The sequence below is a fragment of the Melanotaenia boesemani genome, chromosome 1 (genome assembly GCF_017639745.1).
Source record: "Melanotaenia boesemani isolate fMelBoe1 chromosome 1, fMelBoe1.pri, whole genome shotgun sequence".
Lineage (NCBI taxonomy): Eukaryota > Metazoa > Chordata > Actinopteri > Atheriniformes > Melanotaeniidae > Melanotaenia > Melanotaenia boesemani.
The window spans coordinates 33659056-33686198 of record NC_055682.1 but is presented as its reverse complement, the minus strand read 5'-3'; the positions used below and the strand labels follow the sequence as shown (position 1 = coordinate 33686198).

The following is a 27143-nucleotide window of genomic DNA, read 5'->3' as shown; positions in this document are numbered from 1 at the left end:
AAAAAGAAACCACGTATACACTTGTTTCGATCGTTTTTGTGTATGCTTGAATGACGCGGGGATCAGCTGACGTGATGAGTTTTAGCAAAGACTTGAAAAATGACAACACCAAATCAGAAGTGGATGTAGAGGAAACTGACAGAGGAAAGGTTTATTGAACGTCTCAGTCGAAATGAGAATCCACCGATCCATTGATCAAATTAAAACAACTAGAAGTCTCTCTGGGCTGCACGGTGGTGGGGTGGTTAAGAGACTTAACAAGTCTTCGCTGGGGAGAGGCTTGAACCTTGAGGGCAGTGGATTTCTGTGAGGAGTTTGCATGCGTGGGTTCTCTCCTGGTACTCCGCCTTCCTCCCACCGTCCAAAGACATGCATTTTAGATTAATTGGTCACTCTAAATTCTCCCTAGGAGTGAGTGTGTTTTTCTATGTTGGCCCTGCGATGGACTGGTGACCTGTCCAGGGTGTACCCTGCCTCTCACCTGTTAATGCTGGGATAGGCTCCAGCTTACCCGTGACCCATAATGGCCTAAGCGGTACAGAGAATGAATGAATAGAAGTCTCTCCACTTGTTAATACACAGCATGAGGCGGCCTAGATGATGTTGACTTTGTCGCTACATTAAAAGAAGCATCAGTGAAGCAAAAATTGCTATAATATATGCACAATATAGTTCCATCATGCTCATATTAAAATCTTCTAGTCGTCGTCTTCTGAATTAGTACACATTGCTGCCAAAAGTGTTATCTAGTTAAGTCTTTCCATTATGTAGATACTCACCTGATCAGATCCCTTGACTGATTTCACTCAAAAAGGAAATATTTGTCTATTTAAAACATAGCTTCTGCTGGCTAACTGAGAACAGATTCACAACCTTTTGCTGCTGTGATGCTGCACTTTTTAAAAGTTGTGACCTTTATCCAGTGAATTTGTGAAAAGATTACCTCCATTTCTGTTTGTGCTTAGTCACAATTTTAGCCTTGACAGATTTTACATACATGCATGTCATTGTAAATTTAAAAAAATGGTGGCAAGCAGGGTTATTTTACTTTTTGTGATGTTCTTGGACTAGTCTATTAAAATAAATATATCATTTCTTTCAGATACAAAACCAAGTTGCAGTAAATTAAAAGGTTTTAATCAAAGTTTTACACTAAAAACATATTAATTTGATTCAGAATATATATAATGATTTTTAAAAAAGTGTTTGTATTTAGTAGAACAATCCATTGTACATTTAAATGCTGTCCACTGAGCGGTTTCCTTAGATTACTGAATTGACGGCGGTTTCACTGATGAACCAGTCCAGCACCTGCTCCTTGTTCGAGGCCATCCACTTCATGTTGGACTTGATTCTTTCCAGAATGTGTTCAAGGGTTGGAGCTTTTGAGCCCAGCTGCGATTCAATCTCTTCTTTAAACTGCAGCAGCTAGAGAGGAAGAGAGTCAACATAATCCTGAATCAGTTCTTACATTCTTATGAACAGTTCCTTTACAGATTAATGCCATTGTTTTGACTCTAATTTTCATCACAAATGCTGATATCAAAACTGTACCTGCTTATGCTCGAACTCCGTAGAGAAACGTTTGGTTATTCCATCGATTAGTTCTACAAAGGAAGATGATCCACCCACATAACTGAGGAAACAATAAATGGAAGATTTTTTAACAATTTTGCAGGCAACTAGAGCCAAACTTCCAGAAAAAGAGCTTAAACCTGTTACCACTTTCCACTATTAGATGGCAGACATTTTAATCATCCGTCAACAATCGCTACCCAAACTGATTAAATTGCTGTTGGGCAACTTTCTACCACATCTTACTGCTCAGCTTTGCCTGATGGTTTGTGACCATCCATTTTCCCTTTGATGCCATTCCAGAGGTTTACAGCAGGTTCAGATCTGGAGATTGAGCTGGCCATGACAGGTTTTAGATGTGGTGATCCACCGTCCAGACCATGATTCCCCTGCCTGTGTGGCCTGGAGGGTCGTCCTGCTTTATCCTCTGAGTTGGGGAGCACAATCTTGACATAAGGATGTTTTTCTAGGATAATCTTGGATGTGGCTTTATTAATGCATCCTTCACAAAGACTCATCTGCCCAATTCCAGCCTTGCTGAAGCACCCCTGATCATCACTGATCCTCCTCTAACAGTCCATCTTACCATAAAACAACTAGGTGTTGGGCAAAGCTGAAAACTGGACTCAGAGATGACCTTACTCCAGTTTTCTACTCTCCAGTTCCTGTGGTCTTTGTCTCACCTCAGCCTGAGGTCTTTGCTTATTAAAGACTCACTCCTTAACTTTTTTACCTTAAAACTCTGCATTCTAGACTTGTTTGATGGCACAGTGACATCTGTTGTGTGCATTTCTTAAGCCATCCTGCGGCTGAGAAACCAAACTATGCAAATTTTTTATCCGGGAAGCTGCATGACTTTGCAGCTGAGTTTGCTTTGCGTACACGACACATGCTGGCAAGTAGATGTAAACAAACTAGCTGTTTTAAGTGTGCACTGTGGCTGATTCAACAAAGAAATGTAAGAAAACATTATGGGAGGAAGAAGGAAACAAAAGAGAGTCAAAGACAGAATAAGAGATAAGAGAAGAGTCAACAGAAGACTATTTTTTACTGTCTTGAGGGAGCTCACAGTACAGGTAGGATGCAATGTGGATGCCAAATTAGCAATCAGTAGTAGGGGAATGTCAGTAAGAAAATAGCAAAAGTTAAGTAGTTAAACTTTAAGGTGAGTTTTGCATGACTCCAGTCCTGCCTATAGGAACATGTTTCCAACTGTTCTTGCCATGTACTTCACCCCACAATTTCACTGTATTTGATGGTCACTTGATGGTTCCTGAGTGATGAGTTTGCGGTCATCCTTTCAGTTCAAATTTGTTTTAATCCTTTGCCAGACTGCAGCTTTGTTGTCCTCGAAAAGCAGAATGAGATGTGCTTGTGTAGAAATGAAGCTTTTGGTAGTAAAACTCAAAGGTGCTGGTTTAATCATAAATAACAGTGGTCTCTTATTTGCATATTTGTAACATGAGGAGAGTTGTAATTCCACCATTTCCACCACTAAAGGATCGTTTCAGTCTTTACCCACTTCCTTCTCAATCTCACATGTTTGCTGTCAGGGCTTCAAACAGGCAAGTGCAGATTTTATTGAGGAAAAATTTTCAAGTTTTTTTTTTTACCAACACTAAACTTTTAGAATTCATGCAACTGAAGATAAAATCATATGACCTACAGTAATTAAAACAGTTGTCTTTTAGACAGAATGTGAAGCATTTTCCCATTTCTAATTTGAAACCACTATGCTGATAAAGTTAACAATAGGTTGTAGGGGTAGGCTGTAACATATAGGCTATTAAAAAGTGTTATAACCTTCCCCTCACATAAAACTAATAAGAATTTCTTGATAAAGAAATGGTCAAAATGGAGTTGCGTACAGTCCAAAAACATTTCTGTCTTTGCCTCTAGTAACTTATATTCTGTATTAACTCCTTGGTTTGTTTGTTGGTCATTTTAAACACAAAGAAGCAGCAAAGTGAAGATGCTGAAAAGTGCTTCTTTCGAAAAGGTTCATATAAATAAAGAGGAATAGAAAACTTCAGGGTTTGTAATGTGTGTTTCCTGGCATGAGACTGTCCCTCCTTTAGTTGCTGAAATAAATAGTTTGGTATGAAAACTCACTCATGGAATAAGAAGTCCCAGTTGGCTCTAACAAAGTCCCAAGCCAAAGGTTGGCCAGTAGGATTACTAGCGATGTCAATAATGGTATAAGATGCATCCTGCTTCCGGATCTTCTTTGGATCCAGACAATACTGCAGGTACCTGAAACATACAGATTAGTTTAATTCAAATATAAGAAAATATATAAGAAAATGGGGGGAAAGGGGTTTCTAGACAAAAAAAAGAAGTATTTTTAATAATATGACAGCAAATATTTAACATGATGTCTTTGCAACTGGCCTGTTCAGCAGCCAGGGCATTTTGGTGCAGGACAGAGCTTCTCTAAGTTTCTCAGCTTCTGAGGCGATAGTGGCGTTCTTATACATGGTCCAGGCAAAGTCCCACTCCTCCACTCCTCCTGTTTTAATTGCACTGCAGTACACTGTGGACCTCAGGTTGGGACTAATGCTGGAAAGTTTGATAAAGACAGGAGTGAAGGCGAGAGTGTAAACATGTCTAGTAACAAAATGACAGGAAGAAAATGCAATTTTTAAAAACATCAACAGCTAACAATGCTCTACTTGTTAATAGCAGGGTTCTTCATCCACTCTTTGAACCAGCCAGTAGTCAATTTTGTGCAGTCTTCAAGTCCTGCACTGCAGGCCAGGGTAATTGCATTCACTTGATTGTACCTGGACAAGTATGACAGATAGAATCAGGATAAGGCTCAAAATTACAGAATGGTTCAGTGAAAGAAAACATTAAGCTCTGAGATACACTGTGAATAATGTCCATAATCCCCATAATGTAGTCGTTTTAAAACAATTATCATATAGACTCACCAGCCACTTCATTATGAACACCTGATTCATTGCTTGTTAATGCAAGTAGCTAACTAGCCAAATGCATGGCAGCAATGCCATGCATTTGGCTTGTAGACATAGTAAAGATGACTTCAGTTCAGCCTGAGCACCAGAATGAAGAAGGAAGGGGATTTAAGTGACTGTGACTGATCTATGGATTTTTAAAGATATTGATCTATTGGGATTTTCACACACAACCATCTCCATGGTTTACAGAGGATGGTCAGAAAAATGGGGCAGCATGGCTCAGCAAGGTAGAGCGGTTGTCTTGTAACCCGAGGGTTGCTGGTTCGACCCTCGGCCAAGTCGAGTTCATGTCGAGGTGTCCTTGGGCAAGACACCAAACCCCTAATTGCTCCTGATGGGTCGTGGTTGAGCGCCTTGCATGGCAGCTTCCGCCATCAGTGTGTGAATGTGTGTGTGAATGGGTGAATGTGACGTATAATGTAAAGTGCTTTAGGTATCGTTCCAGGTACAGTAAAGCGCTGTATAAAATACGGACCATTTACCATTTACCAAAAAGAGAAAATATCTAGTAAGCAGTAGCTGTCAGGATGAAACTCCTGTGCTGATGTCAGAGGTCAGAAGAAAATGGGCAGACTGGCTGAAGATAATAGAAAGGCAACAGTAACTCAAATAACTACTGGTTTCAATCAAGCAGATGGGCTACAGCAGTAGAAGACCACACCGGTTATCACTCCTGTTAGCTAAGAACAAGAAACTGAGGCAACAATTCACACAGACTCACCAACACTGGACAACAGAAGATGGAAAATGTCTGGTCTGATGAGTCTTTGTTGAAAACACATGAAATCATAGATCCATCTTGCCTTGTATCAGTGATTCAGGCTGGTGGTGTAATGTTGTTGGGGATATTTTCTTGGCACAATTTTGGCCTTGAAGTACAAACATGGCCTGGTTTAACCAGCACAGCCTACCTGAGTATTGTTGCTGACCATGTCCATCCCTGTATGACCACAGTGTAACATCTTCTGATGGCTACTTGCATCAGGATAATGCACCATGTCACAAAACTCAAATAATTTCCAACTGCTTTCTTGAACATGACAATGAGTTCACTGGACTCCAATGGCCTCCACAGTCACCAGATTTCAGTCCAATAGAGTAACTTTGGAATGTGGTGGGACGGGAGATTCTCATCATGGATGTGCAGCCGACAAATCTGCAGCAACTGTGTGATGCTGTCGTGCAAAATCCCTGAGGAATGTTACCAACACCTACGCCACCAAGAATCAAGGCGTTTCTGAAGGTAAAAGAGGGTCCCACATGGTGCTAGCATGGTGGACCTGATAAAGTGGCTGATGAGTGTATAACTGTTTCATAACTGTATTTAGGCAAATTTGTTTTGTATCTTTACTACTTCAGTCAAATAAAGACAATAAAAATGTAGGCTAGATGTGGTGCTCTTTGGGTGGAAAGGCTGTATTTTCCAGAAACAATATACCCAACTGTATAAAAAATAATCAACTCTTCACCTTATCAGTCTATAGAGAAGGGATTTACTGTGTCTTATAGTCACAAGAACAGAAAGTAAAATATCACTCTTGTCTTTTTAAAATTCACAATTTGGTCTTTGGGTGATAATTCCCAAAGGTCACAGCAGCAGGTGATTCAGAGAATGAAGCAGAAAGGATTTTAAACAGGCTGCATGTTAACATCCTTACTGATCAGTGTGCTTTTCTGGGATCTTTGTCCAGCTGAGCGTGAGATCTCTGAAGTATTCAAACAGAGGGGTGACCTGGTTTTTTATGTAAGTCTAAAAAATGAAGAAGAAATATTAGGTTTATTTAAATTTCTGTTCTGTAATGATGCAAGTCAGTTACACTGAATTTACTTTTCATACTACAAATACATTTTCAGGATCACCATCTGAAATCAATCGTTGGTGAGGTATTGGTCCTTTACAAACCTGCATGGGTCCATAAACTTCACTGCGGTCAAACATTAGGTTGAAATAGTTCAAATTGCGTCTGGCTGTCTCCCAGGGCATGTATTCAACTTCTTTATTCAGGAACTTGGTAGTCCTCAGAGCCAAATCTGTATTCACTATCTTTGCCCTGTAAGTGACACAAACATTTTCAGACCTTTCCTTCAGAACTTAGCAGCAACAGTTTCTAAAGATCTGGCCTCACCTTGCTAGATTAAAAGAGTCATCAATAATCTGAGCCCGGTTGATCACTGGAATATCCTGAACAGTGAATGACGAAAACTTTAGAGGCATTGGCTGTCATTTAAAAATGCTGAAGAGGCATCATGGATATTATACCTGATGTTTGGAGATCAGCTTGTCAAGGAGGCGTTCCCAGTTTTTAGGATCGTAATTGACTCTATAGAAGCCTTTCATATTTATGTTTGCCACCAACCAATCATTTTTTTGAAGAACCATATCTATTTTTGTAGCTGTTTTCAGGGAGATATAAATTAGCATTTTTTATATGCTATTTGTTTCTTCATTAAGGTAAAATAAGTATTACCTTCTTTGCTAAGAAGCCAGTACTGTTGTTCAGCTCCACCAGTCTTAATCCAGGTTATGGGGACAAACCATTCATAGCTTGAGCCGCACAAGTGAGAGAATAAAGACATAATACAGACAGAAGAGGCAAGTTTTGTATCATGTTAACATGAATTATTAGAAACTGAATCCTACTTAAACTCTGAAGTTCTGTCCACCACAGCCTCAGGATTAGGCAGGAAGTGTTTCTGGGTGATTTGTCCAGTCTGAGTGTTGATGGTGACCACAGGGAACCCCATCTGTCGGATCCACCGGTTCATAATAACCTCCACAGGGTGGGGCAGTGATATGCCAGACTTCTCTACTGCCTAATAACAAGAATGTTCAAATTACTATAAAAGAACATCTTTGTTCCTAAATACAACTGAATTGCATTTTACTGTGCAAAGTTTGATCCATTTTTCTCTAGTGTGCTTTACTTAAGGTTCACTTTTAATATTTTATTTATGATGACATTATTGCTAACGTAATATCTAATGTGAATCATGAAAAAAAGAAACACTCTCTGCCATCCATAAGTGTTTTCATTCAAACGATCCCAAAGGTACTCAGCAGGAGGCTGTTTCCCATTCATACCAACAGAGCATATGTCATTAGAAAATGTTTCTTTCCACAAGCAATAATGTCCTTGTTAGGAGGAATAAAAATGGATGGATAAAGTCAATGCTTGTCCTTTCACTAGTTAACTTAATTTCAAGACCATATTACAGTAAGAGTTTCTTTGCTTCATTGCTTTTCTTTCAATCACACACAAAATATCAAAGCTACTTTGTTAAGATCAGGCATCAATTACATGACAGAAAAACAGCTACAAAAAAAACCAAAAAAAAAAACCAAGAAACTACCTTGTTAAAGTTAGGAAACTACAACGATCTGGGCTAAATTAATCTGTCACTTTGCCTTTATCACATTTTGTTGATAGCCTTGGTGACGCGTCAAGACAACAATTCACAAAATTAACCAGCAGGCACAACAGGTGCCCACGGGCCCACGGCAAGACTGTGTACTGATTATAACATCATCATGATAGTAAGAAAATCGTCTGACAAACAGCTTAATCCAACACTTTTTTTTTAAGAGTGGCAAAGATGTTGGCTACAATCAAACGGTTACAATGTAGTTAATAGACTACTTTTATCATCAGCATAGAAATAGTTACGTATTTTGCTATCTTCAGCTACTTCACCATTATCCACCGATCAGCTAGCTAAAGTTGGATTATCGCTGACTTTGTATTAGATATAAATTCAACTTTATTCTTATAGAAATGTCAGGCCACATCCACACAGCGATGAAACAACTGAGTTTTTTAGATAAAAGGTTTTCGTTCAGCCATAAACTGTATCCACACAATTCTAGAGAAAAGCTGTAGTATCAATGCCATGGAAATACACCGAAAACTGAAAAGAACAATGTGCAAATGGAAACTACTGCTAATAAAGAAGCAGAAGCAGGAGAGGGAATTCTGCACTGGTGTTTTCGCGCAGACACTGTTCTGGTTCTGGCAGCAGCTCTGTTCTCAAGTGTGTTTACAGCCCATGTTCACAGCAATTCAGCCAGAACCTTAGTGGGTAGACTTTACACATCAACAGCTTAGCGATCTGTCACTATAGCTGATGATTAGTCGTCAGGCTCCATTTTAAAGGCAAAGGCAAATTTATTTGTATAGCACATTTCATGTACAAGACAATTCAAAGTGCTTTACATAAATCATTACAGCAGGGTGCAGAAAGCAATACAAGTGCATTCAAAAAATAAATAAATAAAGATTAAAAGAAATGCAATGAATGAAATAAAAGCAGAAGGAATATATTAAAATAAAATAGCCAAAATGCAAGAAATAAAGTTAAAGACAATAATAAAACATGATTCCAACTTAAAAGAACCTGATGTAGACCTATATTATTTTAACCTACAGTCTTCCAATAATAAACAATAAACTTGACAGAGTGAAATTCAGGAGATGTTAGCATGTCAACATAAGCTTATATAAATTGTGTACCAAAAGTTTAATCAATTGCCAGGCAACATAACAACACAGGGACTTCAGGATTTACTTATAATTAATGAATCAGTGTTTGATGGATCTTAATTAGCTGATCTGAACATTATTTTCAACGGCTGGTCTGTCATCATCCTACTTTCTTCATCTATGGAGGACCGATGGGGGATGAGGTTGTAGCTTTTATTTGTAGCTGCTGGGATGGCGGTCCAGCAGCTGGAATGATGGACATGTAGCACCACATCCAGCTTTGCTCTTGCTGGCACAGTATTCTTGCTTCACTTTCTGAGGTCTATTAATTATTTGGTCTGGTGGTGTTTTTTTTTCTGCTTCTTCTTCTTTTTTTTTTTTTTCTTTTTTTTAGCTTAATAGAAACACAGTGTGCAATACAACACTTGTGTGAATGCTGACAGCCAGCAATCATCAGGCTTTGGCTTTTCTTTTCCTTTTTTCGTTTTTAACTTGATTGAAACATCAGCCATACAGCAATCTGGTCTTCGGGTTAAATTATCTTCTGCCCACTGACGACATCCCGGTTTGTGATTGACACTATTTTTAATTTTCAAGCCAGTTCAGTCATTTGTGTCTGATTTTGCTCAACAGTCCAATAAATCATTCATTTTTGTTTTGTTTTGTTTTTTGTTTTTTTGTTTTCTTTTGCAGCCACACTGGCAGGTTCTGCTGTAATTTGTTTTCAGCTTTTGTGACATCTCTTTCACACTTGTGTTGCCCAGCAGGTTATATGACATCCCATTAATCTGATAATATTGGGAATCAACTGAAAACACAACAGAATGCACTCGTGCCATGTTTAAAACAAAAGAAAAATGCAGCTATTTCCAACCTGATGAGAGTGCTGCTGCACTTCAATGGAAGTCTGACCAGGAGGCTCATTTAGACTTCAATGTGACTTGTTCAAACACAGCAGACTATTGACAATGAGTGGATGGCTGAAATTGATTTGAGCTGTTAAAGAGACAATTTCCTCCAAAAATTGGAACAGAGCTAACAGGGGAGTAAATATTGGAATTTCATCTGTTGGATATTTACAGCTTATTTTGGTACGGGACTTAAAAGTCTGTGTCCACTGTCTGTGTGATGTCATATGTCATAAAATAAAATAAAAAATCCAATATCATTAGTTCATTATTTAGAAATGTATGAGGAAATTTGTAATTATTTTTCCAATAAATAAATAAATAAAATAAACGCTTTTTACCTTTTCTAAAGACATTTTCAAATCTAAATAAAGCACTACATATTAAATGTTACTATCTTACCATTTGTAGGTGCTTCCACAGGTCTTTGTTGTCTGTGTTTTTATACTGGAACTCCTCCAAATATGTCTGCAGACAGATAATAAGGAATGTGCTATATTTGTTACACATTTGTGAAAAACAGAATAAGCTACTGTTGACACATAAATCACACTGAATACTGTAGTTTGCACCAATTTTCCTCACAAAGATAAGATGCTCATCAGTTTAATTAGCCTTACGTACATGGAGTCCTTGGGAAAAGACAGTTTCAGAGATAAACTCTGAGAGCATCCTCAGGACAGCAGCACCCTGAAAAATAGAAGAATAATACATAATTAATACATAATGATGAGCAGCAATTTGTGATTTCTCTCTGTGGGTGCTGAAAGGAGTATCACCCCTCTTTATGATGGGATCTGTTTAACCCATTAGGTAAAATCACATACGTTCTCTGCTTGCCCACCTTGCTATAAGTGATTGAGTCAAACATCGAACTGATGTGATCTGGCGTCAGGATGTCCTCCTCTTCGAGAGAGACAGGTCGTGAGAAAGTAGAAGCATCCACAACCATCACATCCATGATCTCATTCAGAACAAACAAATCTTTCTGGAAATTAAACAGATAAATGGAGCACATGACGACCACACATTTTATAAAGATGTTAAACTAATTTCTGCACCAGTGTTGAATATAAAATTCACCATGTTCCACGTCGGTTCAGCATAGTGGGCTCCGAGATAAGAAACATAGGTGGCAAACCCCTCGTTAAGCCACAAGTCATTCCACCATTTCATGGTCACCAAGTTCCCAAACCACTGAAAGCACACAGCTCCAGTCATTTGTCTCATTCTTAAAGACTTTTCAAGGCAAACACATTTATGATTACACAGCAGCAAGTAACCGTTCAGTGTGATACCATATGTGCGAGCTCGTGGGAGATGATCGTAGCCACCCATTCCTTGTTTCCATTAGATGACACTAAAGGATTATACAAGAGAAAAGTCTCTCTGTAGGTGATCAGGCCCCAGTTCTCCATGGCTTCAGCGATGAAGTCAGGAAGAGCAATCTGGTCTAAAAAACATCACAGAGGTTTAGGTAGTACATTTCTACTGCTGGTCAGAGATTTTCAAACTTTGTTGCAAAAATATGAGTGGTTTAAATAACTATAAAAGGATTGTAATCAGATTCACTGTAATTGTTTGTGTCTGTGGGCTCCTACCGGACTTGTTCATGGGGTATGAAGAATTGTAGTAGTTCTCGTAGAAAGCTAGTATGGGTCCAGTCTTTTCCAGGGCATAGTTTCCCTGACCTTCCTCTATGGCTTTCTTGCGAGCCCAGATCCTAATCTTGTACAGGAAAAGAACTACGTTAACAATCCAGCAGAGGGCAGCACAGAAACAACGAGCCCACGGGAAAGAGAAGGCAAATTAAAGATCCAATACAGGATCAATCTGACTGGTTGATGAGTTTGAAATGTTTTAGATTCTCAGTAATGGCTCTAAAAAGGGCCTGATGAGTTTGTCTTTGTTAAGCTGTGATTTCACCATCTTAAGCAATGTGTCAGATTTCAGAGTAGACATTACTGCAGACACTGTCAGAGTGAATACTCCTCATCATCAGCTGGGCTCATTAAAGCTCAGAGGCAGGTAGTTATCGCTTTCTTCTGTGATGGAGCTCAGAGGTCAGTCTTTTTCAGCTGAAAAGCTCACAGTCTTACACTTTGAAACTACTCAAAAGAAACAAGCTAGAAAAAAGATGTGCTGATCAAACGATGTAGATGATGTCCTTTAGTGACTCTGTGTGCTTTAAGAAATAATTACCAAAACATCTGCATCTGGATTCGTCTCATTGTATGCAAAATCACATACAACAAAAGCCAGCAAGTAGGTAGACATGACCTCTGTGGGTTTAAAGCTGGTCTTAATTAAATTCTGGCCAGCCACAGTGACGTTTACAGGGTCTATGTGGGATGAAAAACAACAACAAATCAGAGTGGTATTTATAGAGTGAGCATCATTAATTAACCAATTTGTTTTTAAACATATCAGTACTACAATTACGTTTGTATTGCAAGTGAAATTGAAAGAGCAAGTCTGTCAGACTGAACAATATGATCAAATATCTGATCACCATTTTTATGACTAAGTAAGTAAATTATAAACAGATATCATTAGTTGATGACTGCATATGATTTACAATCAGTCTTTTTCCAATTAGTTGAGAAACTAATAATTCATTCATTTTCTATACTGCTTAGTCAATTCAGGGTCATGGGGTAGCTAAAGCATATATATATATATATATATATATATATATATTATTAAATACAGTATAGTACATTTCTATGGAAATGTTGCAGTGATCACTGGAACAAGAGCAGAACTTACTGTGGTTCATGGCGTTGGACAGAGCCACAGTATCATGAGGGTGGATAAGGGTCACATGAAAGACAGCTTTCAATGCCGGCTCATCAAAGCAGGGGAAGGCTTTCCTGGCATCTGTCGACTCCATTTGAGTTGTCGCCACAACTCTGATAAGGGAGAAAATTCATAAGTAGGCCAACATTAAACATGTACCTGGTACTCCTCTGGTACCATTTTTATATCAAAGTGATTAACTGGTTTATGGGGAACCTTTCTTTTAGGTTCCCATGAAATCCAACTCTATGCTTAAGTGTTATCATATTATGTTTTGTGCAATTTGGCATATATTTACCAGCGTCTGGCTCATCATTAATTAGAGTTAATTATTTCCTTGAAAACAGTTAGGAACGATTTATGACTCCTACTTCACTTGGGGGTGGATACATTTTTTTTCTTCCTTTCAAAACTCTTTTTATCTTTGATATTTAAAGTATTTCTTTCTATGAATTGGCTTTATATTACTACAGTTATTATGAATCGGACTAATTTGATTATGTATTCAGTTCGATTTTATTGGAATATAACTGATGCTCTGCACCTTTAAAAATGCATTAAGATGACTTTGCTGTATATTGGTGCTATAGAAAGTAATTTAATTTTTGGTTTCTGATTTACAAGCCAGCTATCTGTAAAGCTCAGTTATGAACTTTTGAGATGAAATTAAAAATTCTCCAAAATCTCTTTAAATATTTAGCATTATATGGATTCACTTTAAGTACAATGCCGATCACGATGCAGCCAAATACCAGTTTTGTAGCCTGTAATTGAAGCATTGTTACAGCTGTACTACTGAGTGAACTAACACAGTTTAATCTGTTCAACATCATGTGAGACTGCCGTTATCTGTCAGTGGAAGCACATAAATAAACCAGATAAACTGTTAGAGTAGACCTTTAGTTCATGTGTTGCTTTCTACTTTACATGCCATTTCTTTTAAATTAGGGATTGTGCAAAAAAATTGTGTGGTTGAGGAAAATATTTCTTTTTCAGATCCATAATCAGTTCTAATTACAATCATAATTGCTTATTTGTTTATTTTACTCCATGAAATAATGGCAGTAATATTAATACAGTAAATCGTTTTCTTCTTGTGAAGTTAATAGGTGATATATGTAGAAAAATCCATTTTATAATTTTTGACTGTTTTGTTTGAAGTAATTGAATTTTTAATCTGTAACCTGAACCAAATCATTTGCAAAATGCTAAACAGCAGCTGAACAGTGAAAAAAAACGAGTGAGGAAACAACTACTAAATGCAGAATGGCATTTTAAAGTGAGGTTACTTTAAAGCAGTGTTTCTCAATCCAGGTCCTCAGGACTCACTGCACTGCATGTTTTAGAAGTAACCCTACTTTAACACACCTAAATTAAATGAATGGCTCGTTAACAGACTGCAAAGAACTTGATGGGAAAGTTCAATAATTTGCATCAGGTGTGTTGGAGTAGGAACACGTCTAAGACATGCAGGGAAGAGGTCCTGAGGATTGAGAAACACTAAGCATAAGAGCTCAGCACAAAACCTGAATCATGACAGCAGTGTGTGTAGTTGCACTATTCAAGCTCTCCAAACATATATGTGGGTTTTTGTGTGTTAAATGCACAGTATTCCAACAGCTGTTTCAGCTGTTTTATGAAAATCTCACAACATGCCGTGAAACTATATTTTCTGGTATCTTTGTAGCATGAAAATAAACAAAAAAATAACAGTGAAATTAAATACGGAGAATTATGTTTGTGTAACTTTTTCATGCTTTAACATGAGATTGTAGTAAATTACTGGCTGTATTAGTTTTTAATAGCAGCCATATTGTACAATTTACTATTATGCATTAATGTTACTGCCAGTCAAAAATCCCACATGAGCTGTGATAAATACTGCTCTTTAAGTTGGTTTCATTTCTTTACTTTATTTCATGTTCCTTTTAATTTCCCTTTGACTTATGCAACAAGCAGCAGCAATCTAGTCTCACTGGGCACAAAGACCAACTGTGAGGTGTTACATGTTAATTTGTGAACTTCAGAGCTGGACAGTGTCATGTTAGCTGTTTTTCCAGCTGAACTAACCTGCTAGCAGAATGACTACTCTAATTTAAATGTCAGCATGATACAAGGAGTTTCAGTTTTAAGGGGAAAAAACACAAGATTAAAAAGAACATAAAGAATATTATACTTTTTCACCCCGTCTTCAACGTATTCAATCCTGTAGAAACCTGCCAGGTCATCAGCCAGCTCTCCAACAAACTCCGTAAAGAGCTCGTACTTTAAGCCCGCCTCCAGTGGGCTGTTGAGCTGGACCACCAGGTACTGGGTTGGAACCTCCAACCAGGTCTTTTTCAGGCTGGGCGTAAAAGCTCCATCTAGGTTCTTCAACCTGGCATGGAACCCGTCAAAAAGGGTTAGGTTCAGCTTGTTGGAGTGGATGAGGATGAGGTCAGTTTCCTTCACACACGTGAAAACCACCATGGAGTTTCCAGTGAAGATGTAGAGCCCATCAGCATTGGGCTTCAACCAAGGTCGCAGGGTCACATTGTAGGAGACAGGAGCGAGGGTGTTTGGAAGTCTGTAGTGATGCCAAGGCTCTTTTGGGTTAGATTTGTTCCGAGCATGCACCGCAGACAGGGTGATGATGATGGTCACAACAACCACAATGACTGCAACCACACATACCACCACTGTTTTCCTGGTGTAGAAGCCTTTCCCCATGTCTCCACCAGAGAAGAAGAAGACAGAAGAATGAGAGTTAGTGCTACGTATTTCTGTCAAGAAAAGTTCTTGGGATAAAAATAAGTTCTGTAAACTTTAAATCTGCATAATGGCTTTGAATAATGGCCATGTTTAGAAGCTTGGCTGTGATGTCTCTGTTTATTAACAAATGTAAATCCTGCAGGGGTTGATTTGGAGCAGAACTCTCTCTGTATGAGTATACAGTTTTCAAATGTCAAGTGTATACAGATGTGGTCATGTGAAAGTAAAGAGGCGTGAATTCCATAAGTAAATAATCTAAATATGGGTTTAGACAGGAATATAACTTTTATTTAAGCCTGGCTCTTTTGTGTTTTGTTTTTCAAAACCCTACATGTACTCAGGCTAATTTGCCTTTAAGAAGTAGAGACAGTCACATGTTTGAACTGAACACACATGATTTGTGCATGAATCACTTAACTAAACAAAAATTTAAGCCAAAGCCATGACTATGACAAATTTGATGAGACATGTCACCTATTTGGAAATTTGTTCTTATCTATCTGAAGTGTGGATTGTATCCACACAGAAGGGAGGAACACGCTGTCAGTATGCACGGGATGCTAGCATAACTCACTAATGAAGTGTGGTCGCTGTGCTTTCTCAGAACTCAGTACAGTCAGTGTGAGCAGTATAAAATCTAGTGCATACTTTAGCTGAACTGCGTCTGTGGCCATACCCTGCTTTTGTAAAGTGGGTGCATAGTGAGACAACATCATAACAATATTGTTTTAGTCCTACAACCTTGCCCTCCCAGACTTTCTATGCATGACAGGCAATCATGTATTTATGTAATGAAAGTTGTCCCGACTGCAAAGCTGTTATTAGTGCTCACAGCTGTTCCTCATTAATCCTCAGTGACCATCTTTTTGGAGGAGTATGCTTTACAGAGCTAGTAGAAAGTTTTGGGACTTTTTGGACTGAGTGTGTAAGTAGTACACAAATACCCAAATCTCCAAATACATAGTTGTCCTCTGATTAGGAATCTGTTGAAATTGCAGGTGAAATAGGACTGCAGATGATCCCCCTCACATACCCAGGAGAAATGAATAGGAAACAGCACTAATGTTCAGATGAACTTTTTCATATTGTCCGTTAATGAACATTGAACATTGCTTGTGATGTGCATTGATTGGTTTAATGGTCTACATCTTTCATTTCAGATGGTCTGAAAAGCTGACTGGCTGATCAGCAATGATGTGGCAAAGTGGTCTGGCTTGGACAATGACACCCGAGTCTTTCGGACCTCTGCAACTATCAGCGCCTTTCACTAGGTGAGCCGTAGTCCCTTAATAATCACTTTAAACATCATGGCTGGGACAGTTATATTCCTCTGTTTATCGGGGTTGTGAAGGTGATGTTTTGTATTCACAGGTGAATTTTCTGGTGTCTTGCAGGTGAGCAGAGGGCCTGCCAGCATTTTTTTCTGACACCATTTGCACACCCTCAGGAAGTACAACAGGCATGTAATAATGCCCATGCCAGGACAAGGGCATGAATAGAAATGACCTTTGACCTCATGAAGTGATGCTTTCAATGTCTTCACCACTTAAGTGTCAGCCCAGGCAGGAAACCAACACTGTATGTTATCTTGGGTGTCGTGGCTTAAAAGGTTTGAGAACACTGTTGTAGAGCACTGTATGACTTCAGTTTTGAACGGAGCTCATGGTTGAATTGCTCTGATTTATTCTTATTTACTAAAGGAACATTATGTTTCTCTTGTGTTTTTATACGGACGATGAATGTTATACATAGTCCATGGGAAAACGCAAACTATTTAGTGATTGTAAAATCATCTAAAATCATTTCTCTAAAATTATTTTAGTTAATAACCACAAGTGTTTAAATAATGACAGTAGTTGAATGTGATTACAATGTGTCTGCTGACTGTAATAAGGGATGAGATTAATTAAATCCTGGAACGTAGCCTGGTTCAGAGCAGGCTAGCTCCACAGAATAAATCTGAGTGGTAACTTGTGTCATAACATATCACACTTTCCAATATCCTGCTGTTGTGCAACCGGATGAGTTAAGCCAGAATGACCAAGACGCAGTATCTGGGCTTAATCCATTATCTTGGTTTTGTGCAATATGCCCCTTATAAACAAAAGAAACCGAGAAGTTCTTAAATTATAAATAAGGAGCAGGTGTAACATCAGTAACTGAAGACCAGGTGTGACAACAAAAAAGAAGTGAGTTTACACAGAAAAAAAAATCTCTAAAATAAAACAGGAAATTAGATAAAAGAGTCGGCCTGAACCAATGGACACTGAGACACAAACCCAACAAGAAATAAACCAAAACCCTTAGACCATGATACTGTACCTCATTTTGGTCTTTTGTCATTTCAGTCTAAATAAGATCAATGCCTAAGAAATGTCAAAGGTTTCCCAGATCTTTCATTTTAAACTTCTTTCACACCATTTAGTGTAGTTTACTGTAGTAGCCCAGATAATGAGCCTATTTTCAGGATGCAACTATTTGCTGGATTTTAGACAAAACCATCTTCACTGAATTGATCCTGCAACATTTTGTTCCAGTTGCTTTCTGAACATACAATGACTTCGTGAGTTTGCAGACTAGCTATTCTGTATCTGATTTAACTTCATATCCTTCCGGCTGCTCAATATTAACCTCACAAAAATGAGCAGTTTAATTTCTATCAGGTGGAACTCTAAAATCATACTGTGCTTCCATTTGCGTTTAACCTCACACAGATGTCATGCTTGCAATTGGTGAAAATGTCTTATAATAATCTATTCGAGCAAGTTGGCTGTAGTCTTTCCTCCTTCACAGAATTTATCAATTGCTTTGACTCAGGTGAAGTCACGGCCTCTCTGTATTGTGTAACCTATCTGTCGGTATAAATAATCAACACTGGCTGTTGACTAGTCATCACTTTTAAGTTTTACACTCAATTCTTTAAGTATAAAGTAGTTTTTCCTCTCACTTAGAGGAGCACACTTCCTGACTCTCCTCTTCTTGTGTCATCTTTGTGTTTTTGTTGCTCAATGTGGGGGTAGTTTGAGTCACTCGTGTTAGCTGGAATCTAATTTCATGACAGATTCATCATCCATCCTCTCACCCACTTTTTTAGTGATGGACTTGACTAATCTGTGTTTCAGGAAGTAACTAACAATGATCCCTGATCACACTTTGAGCTCATTTTTCTTTTCCTGTCTGCACATATAACAAACTGATCCAAACTCATTTTTGATATTATCTTTCTGTTACCATATCATATGGAGTTTGTCCCTCATGTTGGTTTTAACACCTATTCTGAATCAGTGCAGCAGTCATTACAGCACGCTGATTTTTAAGTAGGTAATTCATCGACATAGAGTACACTGTGCCATTTCAGACCAGGTTCTCCAGCTCTGCCATTCTAATGATGTAAGTAAGATGGTTATGTATTATGTCTGATGGCATTTTTATTTAACAGTGACTGAAAGTCTTGTGCCATAAACTCAGTAGCATTATCTGATCTGATGCATTTTATCTTCCTATAAGGGCCTGTGTCTTTAACTGTTATGCTTTGTCTACAGAAAATAGACATAAATCACAGCTGAGATATCAGTAAATGCCAGCGGGTGCTTAAATACATCTTCAGCTTCTTTACACTGTGTTCCATATTACTGTGTTGTTTTTGTTAATTTCTTCTAAATGATCAATGTACATGACAGTGGATGTGAATGGTAAATAGGCTGTAAAAAAATGAAAATGTAGTCCTATTAGATTTTTTTTGCATTATGTACGAGATATTTTTTCTAAAATCAAAATCGAAAATGCATTTTTCCAGATCCAGTTACATGTTAACATCCAGTAGGTGCTCTTCTTTGATATCACCTTAACAACTCTCTCATCAATTGAACTTGGAGGTCGATAATTAGTGTCTCTCTGGATCTCATTTGAGGAGATCAGAAGTGCCCTCTAAAGTTGATGTTTGGGGGTCTACTGCCCTCCGACCCTCAAAGATTTTAGGATGCACCACAAGTTCTCACTTGTGTTGAAGTCAAGTGATGATGGTGGCCATGCCATGAGTTTTTCTCTCTTTATATCTAAAACAGCCAAAGATTAGCCAACGGTATTTTTTGCAGTATGGGATGGTGCGCTGTCTTACATGAAAATGATTTTACTACAGAAGGAACAGAAAATACACAGAAAATGGTCAGTTGGCACTTTAGCAGAAGTCATTTTGCCACCCTCAGCAAAAGGGGCCCATCCTCCCTTTTTTCATTATTCCTGGTCAAAACATCACTCAACCACCACCTGACATTGTAGCCTTGTTGGGACATGGTGGTCATCAGCCATCCAAAACTCCATCACTCTGGACCATCCAGTGTAGCACCGCATTCATCAATGAATAAAACTGTCTGAAAATTAGTTATCATGCATTTCTGAGCCCACTGCAAACATTTCTGTTTGTGAGCATTGGTTACGGGTGAACAAAATACAGCTTTATACACAACTGCAGCCTCTGGAGGATTCTGCCTGGAGACATTACTGCTGCTCATTGGTGACTTTTTAACAGCTGCTCTCTGCATACAATACATTTCCCTGAAAGAAATTCTCCTTGATAAACTAACCTTGAGCTGATTCCTGCTTTCTGAATCACATACAAATGTTTTTTACTGATCTTGCTTTTGTTAAATGTCCAAAGTTAATTCCTTTCACACGTTTCTTTTACAATTTTAATTTACCAAAAGATCCCCCCCGCCCCCGACTTGTTTGAAAACTGACTTGTTTGACAATGTGGAACAACCTGCTTGAGTAGTTTTGATTTAATTAAACTCAACTGGAAAACTGACAATCAAACCTGTCTGAGATTGTGATCAGAGATGTAAACAGAAACAAAACAAGCTAAATCTGACAGAAAAAAAACAAATATGTTTTTAGTAAACTAAAACCCTACATGCAGAATAACTTGGGACGTAGAGCGCGGATAGAGAACTGCAGTCCTCGAAGGCCACAGTCCTGCAGGTTTTATATGTTTCCTTGTTCCAACACACCTAATTTAATTTAAATGGGCCTAAAACCTTATCAAGTTCTGCTCAGTGACTCATTCATTTGAATTAGTAGTGTTGAAACAGGGACACATTTAAAACTTGAAGGACTGCTACTCTCCAAGAACTTGTCTACTTCTGGCGTAGAGGCAGCAAAACCAGAGGTAGACAAGTTCAGTCCTGCCCTAATTTAAGCACTGCTCTTTATGGAATTACAGAACAGTCATTTGGGAGTGTTAGCATAAGTACACATCCGTGTATATTTATCTAAGGTTGTGCATAATTTAACGATGTGTATGTTTTGCGTTTATTGTGTATTTTGTCTGTGAGAATATGAGTTGAAAAGATACATCTTTAAAATGGCAACTATAAAATGTCATTTATAGTTACAGTTTTTCATTAAAAACAGCTGTGAGATAACTGTCATGAATACGTCACAGGGTCAGAGATAATATTCACGTAGAGTAGAAGATAATCAATTCCATAAACTGTGTAAAGCAAAACAGCTGCTAGTAGTGATGTATTCAACAGGGAAAGGCAGTGATGCACCCCACCTCTCCTAGACTGCCAAAAAAGGAAAAGATGGAGAAAGTAACCATGTGAAAGACGAGCTGTTGTTTTTAGTTCACTTGTTTAATTAACAGAACTTTATACAAGTGTATGAGCAGTTAGCGCATGTGCATGCTTTCTCTTGTCAAATCTCGTGGGAACTCTATCTACCAGCATGACCTCCAACAAAGCTGCTCTGTAAAAAAAGTTGAACATGCCTAGATATATGTTTGACAAATATTGACACTGAATAAAATCATGCAACATCAAACAGTTCATATATCTGTAAACAAGGAGGGTTGTTTATTTGAATCTTACCAGGAAGGGTGAAAGTGAAGCTTTGTGAAGCACTGAACCACTTTGACACGTCTGCTGTGAAATCCATTCACTTGAAGCATTTAATCCATTCAAAGAGCGCCATCTGCTGGCTTGTTCATGTGAATGAATTTAAGGGTGAAGCATTGGCAGGACTTTATTATTTCAGGGTTGTTAACTAATGTTAACTAATCTCTAACCTTTTCTTGTCACATAAGTGTTTTTAAACTGTAAAATAAATAGAAAAAGGGTGCTAATGCAGCTGGGATAGTAATTTTGCTACTGTATTTACTAAATTTTATTGTAAAGCACACTGACAAGACCAGTCTGCTCAAAATCCCTGAAAAATGCTCTAATTTTCCTTAAAAGTTGGTTTTCTTAACCATCGTAAATGTAAAATGTAACACTTTAATTAGGGTGACCAAACATCCTCTTTTACGCAGACATGTCCTCTTTTTAAGAGCTTAAAAATGTGTCCAGCCAGATTTTCAAAGTTGTCCAGGATTTTGCTCCATCTCAATCTACAATATGTTTACACTGGATTTGCACTTCAGTCCTACAATCTATTGATATCCACACTCTCTCAGACAACTTGCAACAGGAGAGGGTGGGGGAAAGGAGGGCGCTGCAGCACAGAGTAACCAGAGTTACCTGGTAATGAGGTCACCTGCTGTCGGCCACTCAGAACTACAGGATAACAGGAACAAACCATAACTGTGTTTTTGTAAAACTGTGGGAAAAGTGCACAGGAGTCTTGCTCATGGTCTTGAATGAGTTTTGCAGCATGTGAAGCTATTCAAACTTTTCCTGGTGAGAGGGTTCAACCCCACCACCAAATGTCCTCTTTTTCTTTTCACCAACTCAAATCTGATCACCGTACTTTAGTTGTGTCAAAAATTTACCAAATAACTCAATTGATCTGCAACACATCCTGTATTTCAGCAACCTTTTCACTAGGGCAGCCATCTGGGAAAACTGAGCTGAAAGGACTTAAGATTCATGCAGAGTTTCTGGAATTGATTTATTCTCTACTCCGTGAATATTGTCTGTGACCCTGTGACATATTTTTGGCAGTTAACTCACAGCTGTCTGCTTATAAATTCATAAAGATGAAACCATAGTCATACATTACATTTCATATTTGTAACTTTTGAAGTTGTAACTTTATGAACATGAGAATTTACCTTTTATAAAACTGATGAACAACTTTAGATTAATATGCACAGATGTGTACTTGGTAATTAACAAGAGCTTTTTCTGTAGCATCAGGATCCCTGTTTCTGCTCCGGGTGAATTTTCCTTGAGCATAATTTAAAAGAGGAGCTCTGTAATATTACAACAGAAAAAAATTTATATTCTTATCAGTTTCAGAATATCAGTTTTTTATAACTATGTCGCTTAGTTCACACTCCTTGCTGTCGTGGCTAAGATAAAAAAGATTTAAACAAAACTGTGGAATTGATTTATCCACACATTTTCCTATATGAATGTGGTCTGAGAGTCCTTCTAATTCCTTTTGTAAAATTCTGGCAGTCTGTCGTGTGTTTTTGTGAGAAGCGGCTCCTGTCCAGCCACTCTGATGAAAAAAGTTCTGATTGGGGGATTGCTGAACTGATGGTTGTCAGTCAGTTTCTCAGGTTTTCTAATCTCTATACTGTAACTCTTTTCTTAGAGATTTTAAATCTCTAAATACCTATTTTGGAGCCAGACCTGGGAAGTCTGTGTTTCTAAACTTCATCCAGTTTTGAACAACAGCGTTATCTTGGGTTGAGAAAAGCCAGAAATCATCTGGTTTTGCTCCCCAGATTTGCACTAATGCCACAGATCTACAGATACCAAACTCGTAGCATGGTTTTTATTCTGTCAAACATTACTAGCTGTGAGCCCTTACACAAATTAACTTTAGAATTAAAACTAGCAGCATTTAATTTAGCACATGTGGAGCCCACCTAAGTAACATCTCAGAGAGCACAGACCTCCACCGAGCTACTGTAATTTTAATTTGCCAATAAATATGGGCATTATTTCTTAGTTAGAAGCTCTAACAGCACAATTATCCCCATCTCCCCTTACGTAAATAATCCTTTAAAAAATTCCTGATCTGAATCACACCCAAAATCTAATCATTTGTTCCTTATTCTATTTCTGACATTTCCTGAAAATTTCATCAAAATCTGTTCATAATTTTCTAAGTTATGTTCCTAACAGACAAACCAATGCCGCCAAGATAATAATCGTGTACCTGTTTTGCTTGTATGGGGTCTGTCCTCCTTGCAGCAGAAGGGGGGATAGAAGATGCAAGTGAAGAAATAGGAAGTGAAGGTTTCTCTGAAGGAACTGAGAAGATTGAGGAGAGGAAAAAAGAGGAACAGGAAGATAGCGAGAGGCTGAGCAATGAAGCAGAGTTCCCTACAGATGACTCAGGAACATGGCCAGAGAAGCCAGTTTAATATTTAGAGTTTAAACTAAGATCATATTTATTATCTTTGTCTTATGCCAATGTTTCTCAATCCTGATCCCGGAGACCACTGCCCTGCATGTTTTACAGGTGTCCATACTTTAACACATCTGACTTAAATAACACATTAGCAGACTTGCATAGAACTTGACGAGCAGTTCAGTCCATTTGCATCAGGTGTGCTGGAGTTGGTAACAACTAAAACGTGCAGGGCAGTGGCCCCTGAGGAACAGGATTATAGCTATAATGGATTAGATTTAAATAGCACTTTTCAAGGCACTCAAAGCGCTTCACATCATATCCATTGTTCATTTACTCCTTGTTCATACTTGGTGATGGTAAGCTACATGTGCAGCCACAGCGGCCCTGGAGCAGACTGATGGAAGCGACAACCACCGAACATTATCCACATTCATACACCAATGATGCCAACACTGGAGGCAAGGACGGTGAAGGGTTTTGCCCAAGGACACAACAACAGATTGACTGGGGTAGTGGGAATCCAGTTGCCGGCATTCCTCTTCCACTTGAGCCACTGCTGCCCCGATTGTGAAACACTGTCTTATACAATGGGAAACGCATGCACAAGAACTACTGATCAAGTCCACATAAGGCCCAGAGTTTCATGCCTGGTGACAAGTACTTTATAAAGACTCATAAAACAACAAAAAATTCCAAGAACTGTCTTTTGATTTGTCAATATGTAGAACTGTGTAAAGACAGATGAGGAAAAATAAAAGAATTTATCCGTTTTAAGACGTGTTTGAGTCATAAGAAAATGTGAAAATGTTTAATATTTCCATGGGGATTTTTTTTTAACCTATAAAACTATTAAAAAGCACAAAAATATAATTTGAATGACATATCTGAGCTAAAAAAAAAAGAAAAGAAAAGGAAAAAGGAAAACAGTGAGGTAACAACACACTTGTCAGTATAACAGAGTAGTTAGTATTAGTTAGTAGTAGTTAGTAGGAGTTAGTTATACTGTTACAGATAGTTTTGTCTCATTGATCATGTCAACTTCCAGGCAGTAAATCAGTGTTTGATAACCCCACACTGCGATATATCACGGGAAGCAGTCCTACTCCAGCATGTTAGCCATTAAACTATTTTTCACACTAGGCTTATTTAATCATGAGACACACACAGAGACACATAAAATTAGAGCAACATGTTATGATAGGATAAAACCTTTCTTACCTTGCTTAGAGTTAGTCGGTTTTGTCTCAGTGGATTTGTTGGCTTTTTCACATGCAGCTAGTAGAACAGTAAAGCAGCGTTGTCCCGCTAAACTGCACTCACTCGTTAGTCTGGTGCAGCAGGATGGTGTGCAATCCTGGACTACACCATTTTTATCTCGACTGAAGACATCTTGGAACTTGTTGTGTCATGTCTTGAGGAGTAACACAGTGTAAATGTTTTCAAATACTGATATTTTTCATCACATTTTTCAAAGTCTTTTTACTCTCAGTGTTGCAGAATGTATGACATGGATGGAAACTTATTTTCTTAAGCAAGGAAAGCTATTGAATTACTGTTTTTTTATTACAAATCTATATTGTTATTTATAGGTTTTGAAATGCGCCATGCAGAGAGGCATGAATGCCTTACAGTTCAGAGACCTCCTGGTCATTCATTACAAGTGGATCTGAAAGTTGGAATCCTTAAATGCTACAAGCTGTCTCATCAAGTTACAAAGATATCTTCTTCTTTTTTTTTTAATTGCCTGCTTTGATATTAAATTGAATGCATGAGGGGAAGGTATAATCCAAAACTGATTGTAAAACACGTCAAAGCTCTTGATTGCTTTCCAAGAACAATCATTTTTGCAGGTGCATTCTTAGAATCTCTTGCCAAATGATTTGGATGATATAACCTGAGCTATTTTCTCAAACGGAGCAGTTATGCAGACAAGTACCACACTGGATTAATATGTAAAATCAGAAGGGTGACGTTGGGATATTTACAGAGTTTTTGAAGAATTAACCTAACCCTAACTACTTAGTTTTTAATTTAGGTTAATTCTTTTTACCTCTGAAGTTGCCAAAAGAGTATAGTCTTACATAATTCCACACATGAACCTGGATGAGGAAACATCTCAACTTCACAATGGCTCAGACTGTAAAGACCTGACAGTTTTTAAATATCTGATGTGCTTTTAATACTTTATTTGAAACCCTATGATGTTCATTTTTCATTTAACTGAATTCAGGACTTAAACATTCAAGCTTGTGGCTGCTAAGAAGCATCAGGTTTCCATCACAATAACCCAGACAAGAAAGTCGAGCCATGTCTACTGATATCCTCGAGAAACACTCCTAATGATAAACGACCTGTAAAAGTGTTCTCAGTGGAGAAGACCGACTGCATTTAAATGTGATCCCACCCCTCAATGACTTTCATCCACTGAATGTGAACTGTACATTGTTGAAAAGGAGGATTTCAGCTTTTGTAAAGGTGGTTATATTTGACAGAAAAACGCAATGCATTGTTAAATTGTTTATTATCTAATGATCAAGTTGAAAGCAAATAAGGAGCAACCAATAGTTAAATAAAATATGCAGCCAATATAGTGGAAGTACTGAGAACAGCTCTCAGTCTTGCTAGTTTTTCTCTGGGCCATGACGTGCTGCCAGATACTTTCAGGGCTCAGACTCTAACCCTTATTCACTCAGGTGAGCCCCTGATTTTTCTGAATACTCAATGGCAGCCATTTTTCTAGATGGTGGCCATCTTGAATTTTTAGGTGGCTAATGGGTTTTATCAAAGGAGCTATCCCCAAGGAGTATGTGTGCCAATGTTGTTGCTTCTTTCATTGTTACAGTCATCTATTCCACTATCAACCAAACGGTAGAGAAGGCTGTTAAAGGGCTAATAATATTTATTAAGTGCCTTAATAAATATATAGTTCAGGAGGTCTAAACTTTAAGGTCTTAAAACAAACCCATAAGTTTATTAATATAACTTGAACAGTATAAATTATCTGCCTTTGACAGGTTCAGTTTAAATAGAAGCAAACTCACCTTTTCAGGAAGCACCTGGTTAGGTCCGTGTGTCGGTTGGTATTATCTGCTTTCCTGTCTTACTCTCTAATGAGCCAGGAATCAGTAAACGTGAATCAGATTTTCCTCAGAAAATTCTTTTATTTTAAAATATATAAGCACAACACAAGAAAAAGCTATTCTTGCCTATATACCAGTACCCTCTGGAGTATAACCTAAAGTTATAGAAAAAAACATGTTCCTCTTTCAGTGGGCTGGAAATTGCTGAAGCATCTAAAATCCCTACCTGACTGCTTTAAAAAACTTTGTTTTTGACGTAGGCTCAGA

The 27143-nt window shown here is 38.1% G+C and overlaps 1 protein-coding gene across 5 annotated transcripts; it reads right to left on the bottom strand.

Moving 5' to 3' along the window:
• Positions 1-479: 479 nt before the first annotated feature.
• Positions 480-27143, bottom strand: LOC121640831 (aminopeptidase Ey-like). Of its 5 annotated transcripts, XM_041986737.1 has the most exons (23): positions 26838-27143; positions 25015-25207; positions 14918-15452; positions 12712-12854; positions 12145-12284; positions 11544-11670; positions 11241-11395; positions 11026-11139; positions 10787-10930; positions 10567-10632; positions 10345-10410; positions 7198-7370; positions 7025-7101; positions 6817-6950; positions 6683-6738; positions 6460-6607; positions 6215-6306; positions 4248-4358; positions 3967-4134; positions 3688-3828; positions 1555-1636; positions 1235-1428; positions 480-528 (listed from the first exon to the last, which is right to left on the bottom strand). In XM_041986737.1, exons 3-22 carry the CDS (start codon positions 15448-15450, stop codon positions 1264-1266), a joined length of 2835 nt encoding a protein of 944 aa, XP_041842671.1. In that variant the 5' UTR covers positions 15451-15452; positions 25015-25207; positions 26838-27143; the 3' UTR covers positions 480-528; positions 1235-1263. The 5 variants fall into 5 exon arrangements, with proteins under 5 accessions (XP_041842671.1, XP_041842656.1, XP_041842680.1 ...); XM_041986722.1 differs by lacking the exon at positions 480-528 and having other exon boundaries at positions 1117-1428; XM_041986746.1 differs by lacking the exons at positions 480-528; positions 14918-15452 and having other exon boundaries at positions 1117-1428.